The 6257-nt window shown below is 52.6% G+C and overlaps 2 protein-coding genes across 2 annotated transcripts in view; one reads left to right on the forward strand and one right to left on the reverse strand.

Moving 5' to 3' along the window:
- The window catches only part of Araf (A-Raf proto-oncogene, serine/threonine kinase), a 12073-nt gene extending 7384 nt beyond the window's left edge, over positions 1-4689 (forward strand). The window contains exons 11-16 of the mRNA XM_010606427.3: positions 856-1032; positions 1112-1158; positions 1665-1783; positions 2021-2152; positions 3101-3235; positions 3458-4689. Coding sequence (XP_010604729.1) covers positions 856-1032; positions 1112-1158; positions 1665-1783; positions 2021-2152; positions 3101-3235; positions 3458-3592 — 745 coding nt within the window. The 3' untranslated portion in view covers positions 3593-4689. The remainder of the gene's footprint in view (positions 1-855; positions 1033-1111; positions 1159-1664; positions 1784-2020; positions 2153-3100; positions 3236-3457) is intronic.
- Positions 4614-6257, reverse strand: part of Syn1 (synapsin I) — a 59493-nt gene continuing 57849 nt past the window's right edge. The window contains exons 14-15 of the mRNA XM_033760476.1: positions 6102-6257; positions 4614-5108 (exon numbers count right to left, since the gene is read on the reverse strand). The exon at positions 6102-6257 is cut by the window's right edge and continues 14 nt beyond it. Coding sequence (XP_033616367.1) covers positions 4973-5108; positions 6102-6257 — 292 coding nt within the window. The 3' untranslated portion in view covers positions 4614-4972. The remainder of the gene's footprint in view (positions 5109-6101) is intronic.

Here is a 6257-nt window from a genome sequence, read left to right on the forward strand (position 1 = left end):
TTTTTTTTTTGTACCGGGAATCGAACTTGGGTCCTTGCGCTTGCAAGGCAAGTGTTACCATTTCTAACTAGTTAATACTTCTATAAGAGATGCTAGGTTTTTCTCAAAAACTAGGACAATACAGTTCATGACTGACAGTTTCCATGAGATAGACCCAGGTACTCAGGAGCAATGACAGTAAGAACAGTGAAATTTTCAAGAGCGTTTACTGTGTGTTCAGCTCTATTGTAAAGCACTTTATGGGTTGTTCATTCATCTCTCTTGATGTCGTGTACCATAGCTACTATTGTAGTGTTATAGTTGAGGAACATGAAGTTAAATGTCCTCCCTGAGGTCATACAGTAGGTAACTGGTGAAATCAACTGGCTTGATTTGAACTCAGGATATCATTTCAGATTCCAAGCTCTTTACCTCTGAGCCTCTCATGGTGATTGATAAGCTATGAACATCATAGGTTACCCATATTCTGACCCTGAATGTATCAATACTAATGATGTATCAGCAAGGAAGACTGATAATCCACCTTCTTGTCTACAGTGGTCACAGGCCCAGCCAGTGGTCAGTGTAGGTGTATGTGTGGGGGTGTTGATGATTAGAGCTGCTGCTGGCAGGCAGCTGGGTGGGGGCGGTAGTCCCTCGCTCCCGCTTTTGTTGGGAGATTCCATGAGGAAGCTCAAGACAGAGCCCAAGTGGAGAATCACAGCCCAGCAAACATACCTCCCAAATTCCTCATCCAGGCCTGAGCACTGTGAAAGACAAGATGCAGTGAACCACAGGAGAAGCAGTGAACAGCACCATTCTTGATGCTCAGGAAATGCATGATGGTTGCTATTTTTCTTCCCTGTCTTCCCATAGGAAGACCCGACACGTCAACATCTTGCTGTTCATGGGCTTCATGACCCGGCCAGGATTTGCCATCATCACACAGTGGTGTGAGGGCTCCAGCCTCTACCACCACCTGCACGTGGCTGACACACGCTTCGACATGGTGCAGCTCATTGATGTGGCCAGGCAGACTGCCCAGGGCATGGAGTGAGCCTCCAGGGGACTGGGGAGGGGATGGGGGGTGAAGAAGTTTCCAGCCAATTCACAACCTGCCTCCATCCCACAGCTACCTCCATGCCAAGAACATCATTCACCGAGACCTCAAGTCTAACAGTATCTACTTGTTCCTGGGCTGGATTGGCATGGGGTGTAAAATGGGGTGAGGGCTTAGAGGGATGTTTCTCATATGCAGGTTTCTGGGGATGAAGACAGCCATGTGTTGCATGGCTCCTTGCCAGGTGACAGAGCTGTGGCTCATGAAGGCTCATGAAGTGGCTTTAATGGGGGGCTCTTGGTTAGGAATCAAAAGATGTGGCTGGTTCAGGTGCTGTTCTTGGGATATCTCAGAGTATGAGGTGTGGCAGTTGTCGAGAACATTATAAGAAGTTCCTGATCAGGGTTATAGGCATGATGGGTTTGAATGCCATTAATTCCTAGTCAGGGGGTCACCAAGGGGCCAAGTATGGAGGGCGTTAATTGTAGACAGTTCATATGTCATTGGGGGGGGTTCTGGTCAGGGTCAGAGGCATGACTGATTTGGGGGTGTTAATGAGACCCTCCCGGTCAAGGTGAGATGCATGGCTATTGCGAGTCTCTGTAGTGGTCCTTGACCCTGGTGGACATCTTCCTACATGAGGGCCTCACAGTGAAGATCGGTGACTTCGGCCTGGCCACAGTAAAAACGCGATGGAGTGGGGCCCAGCCCTTGGAACAGCCCTCAGGCTCTGTGCTTTGGATGGTAAGTTGGGCCAGGCTGAATGGGGGGTACCTAGGGAGATGCAGGCTCCAGGACTGGGACCTGCGGGGCCATGCAGGGATGGGGATTCCTATGCCAGTGTAGGTGTCTAGACTGTTCCTGTTTAACTTCCTGGGGGGCGGGCTCCAGGATGTACCCAGTGTGGCCAGTGGGGTCTGGGACTGTGGGCTGGCCATTTGCTGACCCCACGGTCCCCCTACTCTGTCTGGTCCATCAAAGGCAGCTGAGGTGATTCGTATGCAGGACCCGAACCCCTACAGCTTCCAATCGGACGTCTATGCCTATGGGGTTGTGCTCTATGAGCTCATGACCGGCTCACTGCCTTACAGCCACATTGGTAGCCGTGACCAGGTGAGCCTTATACTTTATCCACAGTTCCCCCCAAACCCCTACCTTTGCACAGACCAAGAATACCATTTCCCTCAGAAACCTAGAATTTTGGAGGAAGAGAACTCCCAGAGTGAATCCCTTCAGTGTCCTATATAGATTCCTCTCTTTCCCATATCCACAAATCTCCATGGAAAAAACCCTCAAAATCAGAATCTGCTGAATTACTATACCAAGATTTGGGCCGGGGATTTAGCTCAGTGGTGATACTGCCTGCCTCCAGACGCAAGGGCCTGAGTTCAGTCCCTGGTACCCCCCCAAAAAAGAAAGAAAAACTATACTAAGAATCCCCTTAGGCCCCAAAACACCCATAAACCCTCTGGACCCCAAGATACCTACAGTCTTCTGCTTTGGGTACTTAAAATACCCCAAGTCCCCAAAACCCCAGAATCCTATTTCTCCCAGAAACAGAATCCCTTTGCACTTCCCGAATACTCACAGAAACCCACAATCACCCAGGCTTTAGATATTCAGCAGGCAATGGGGCCCTGGCACCCGTGAAAATATTCTAGGCCCCATACTCACAGTTTTACAAGTTCACAGCCCAGAACCTCCCAGACCCTCAGAGACCCAAGGTCCTCTAGGCTACCAAGTGTTGGGGTCCTGAACACTCAAAGGCTTACAGGCCACATGGGCTTCAGGCTTCTACAGAAATGCAAGCTTCCTAGAAGCCTGTGGACTCATAGTCCTGTGGGGCCCATACACCTGCAATCCTTGATACCTCCAAGCCTAAGTCTCTGTTCTGCAAGCAGAGCATCCTCTCAAGTCCTCAGAGACCCAAGATCCTCTGGATACCAATTCCTAGAGTACTCTAGTTTCCCCAAATGAGTCTCCCAAATCCTTCAAGATCCAGAATCCCTGGGCCTTTCAGCCCAAACCAAAGATCACCACATTCATGCTTCCCTGCCCTAGATCATCTTTATGGTGGGCCGTGGCTATCTATCTCCGGACCTCAGCAAAATCTCCAGCAACTGCCCTAAGGCCATGAGGCGCCTGCTGTCTGACTGCCTCAAGTTCCAGCGGGAAGAACGGCCCCTCTTCCCCCAGGTGGGCTGGGTAGGAGGGCTGGACCTGCAGGGGGGACACTCTGACGTAGAGAACTTGGAGATGGAGATAGATGTGTACGTAAACCATTTTGAAAGCTCAGAGGTACACCGTGTGTGCGCGCGCGTGCGCACATGCGCATGTGGTGTGTTTCCCCATTAGACTGGGGATGTTGGAATGCCCATGGGGCTCTGGACACCTCTCCTCCCCCTCACCCGCCCCCAGATCCTAGCCACGATTGAGCTGCTTCAGCGGTCACTCCCCAAGATTGAACGCAGTGCCTCCGAGCCCTCCTTGCACCGTACCCAGGCTGATGAGTTGCCTGCCTGCCTTCTCAGCGTAGCCCGTCCTTTGCCTTAGGCCACACCTCCAGCCACCAGAGAGCCGACCTCAGCTGCTGGCCAAGGAGCCCTGCCCACCAGCCAATCAATGTTTGTCTCTGTCTCCATACTGCCTCAGGATCCCCCATCCCCCTCAGAGATGTGGGATCCCTAAGTGCTCTTCCACTTTCTCTGGCATCAGGGAACCCCCCCACCAAAAGACTTGAGACCCCTGCCTCCTCCATAGTTTGGTTTCTCTTTGGCTTTGGGGATACTTCTAAATTTGGGGAGCTCCTCTTATCTGCAATGGCTGGGGTTTGTGGCAGGGATTCTACTCAAAACCTCTTCAGAATTTGTGCCTGATGTGCCTTCACTGGATTTTGGGGTCCCCAGCACCCCATGTGGATTTGAGGGTCCCTTGTGCCTCCCTTGCCATTCAAGGACTCCACTCTTTTCACCAAGAAGCACAGAATCCTGCTGGGCCTTTGCTTGTTTATTTTGTTTTCCGACTCTTGGGGTTCAGAGCCGTTGAGGGGTGGGGTGAATCCAGGCAAGGAGTGGGGGTTGGAGGAAAGTGCGGACCACACAGACAGCATCACTGCACACATCACCACAGGCAGCACGGTGAGCGAGGACCACATATGCCAAGCACGGCACAAGAGGAGGCCACATCAATCACAGACACAGACGTTACAGCAGAGGTGGGGAAGTGGAAGACCACTGGACTTCCTTGTGCAAAGGATTCTGGGAGGATGGGTGGAGTTTGCATATTTAAAGACAGCTGTTGGAGGCAGGAAACTGGCGAGGGGGTCCCTGGGAGAACTGAGGGGTCCTAGAAGCAGAAGGAACTCCCGATATGTTGAATGGGGTTAGGGGAAATGGATAAAGGGAAATCTTTGTGGGGCTGGGTGGGAGGTGGCATTTAAAGATGTGGATCTCTAGAGAGATGGGAGATCATGTAAAGAGACTCAAAGGCAGGGGTTTCTTGACGAATTGGAAAGTGCTGATGAGGAACAAAGTGCTAGATTCAGGACTAGGAATAGGATTTTCCAGGACTTTCTGGGTTGGGAGGGGGGATTCTGTAGTGTTACGGCCAGAAACAGAGTGCTTGATATTTGGGAGTGTCCAGGTAGTGGACAGATAAGGTTACCAGGAATGGAGATCGCCAGGAATTTGGAAGTTCTAAAACAGATCTTGAGGTGACCAGGAGCAGGGTTCTAAAAGGACTTCAGGTTCCCAAACATGAGGACTGGATTTAGAACCAGGTTTCTCAAGCGACTTGGGCATTTTTGAGGGATGAGAAGTGGGATACTGGAGAACCAGGAGAGGGGTTCTCAAAGGATTTGGAGATTTCAAAAGTGAGAAATGGTTTGAGGGCCCAGAGAGGGATTGCCCAGGGATTTTGGGGTTCTGGGGGGTGTCAGTCGGAGAAGAGGCTGGCGAAAGACTTCCTCAGGCTGCGGATGGTCTCAGCTTTCACCTCGTCCTGGCTAAGGCTGGGCCTGGGCGGGGCTGGCTCTGGAAGGTTGAAGGCATTGGTCAGAGACTGGGATTTGCTAGAGAGAGACAAGGTGGAGGCATGGGAGGAAGGGGGAAAGAGGAAGGGGAGGAAGGGAGAGAAACACAATGTTACCCCAGGCCTGGCCCCAGCCCTGCCCCTCCGATCCTGGGGCTGTGCCTGTGACCTTCCCACCCACCACCAAGGGCCTGGACCCTGTGAATTGAGGCTGAGAGGACTCATGGTGTGGGCAGAGACAGGGCCTGGGAGGTGGGACTGGCTGGGAGGACTGTTTTGAGGTGTAGAAGTGTAGGATTAATGGGAAGAGTCCTGGGCTGAATCTGCTGTTTGGGTTTCTGGGCAAGTTTGATATGAAGGGGGAGTCTAGGAGAGACCCAGAGGGACTTGGACCCAGGTCTGTCTGGTAGGGCCAAGTCAAACTGAGGAGGAGTGGTTGAGTGGGGCAGGAAGAATTTCTGAGGTAGGGGGAATTGGAATGGACCAGAAGAGCCAGAGAGGAGGGTGTAAAGATTCGAGAGGAGACACAGACCAAAATGATGTGACTATGGACTAGAAAGAGGTCTAGACTTGGAGAAAGTGAGGATCTAAGCTTCGAAATGATGATGAGGGCTCTGAAGTAGCCATGTGGCATTTCAGGGGTCAACTGGGAGAAGGAGGGCAACTTTGCCAGGAAGGCTGTCTATGGTGGGCTAGGAGGAGATCTGTGTGCAGGGAGGTGCTGGAGGTGGGTCTGCCAGTGCCTGGGATGTGCTAGGCCTGGAGTGGGGACTTTCCCAGGGCCTACTGTTAAGGAATCTGAACTGAAAGTAGAGTTTCCCTGGGATTCTGACTTCAAATCCCTGTGATGAGACTGTAGGGTCTTTGGTGGAGGGGAGGAGTAGAAGCCTGGGGGAAGGGTTGGGCTTAGGCTGGAGGCAGCTCTGAGACCGAGTAGGACATGGGCCTGAGGATCCTGGGAACTAGGGCTGCCCTACTGGGGCCAGAGCCCACTTTGTGAGCAAGGCAAGGGCTGCTATTGAGGTCCCCTTACTTGAGCTGGGGGTGTGGGGGTCCCCCGGCAGCGGCCGTGGCAGGTGGCAGCACATCCTGGCTGGGTTTCTGGGCCAGCTGTGGCTTGGTGGGACGTCCAGCAGGACCCGGGCCACTAGGCCGGGGCTGCTGTGTGGTGGGTGGTCCAGTGCGAGGT

This window comes from Fukomys damarensis, unplaced genomic scaffold (assembly GCF_012274545.1).
Source record: "Fukomys damarensis isolate Sample0158 unplaced genomic scaffold, DMR_v1.0_HiC HiC_scaffold_39, whole genome shotgun sequence".
NCBI classification, from domain to species: domain Eukaryota; kingdom Metazoa; phylum Chordata; class Mammalia; order Rodentia; family Bathyergidae; genus Fukomys; species Fukomys damarensis.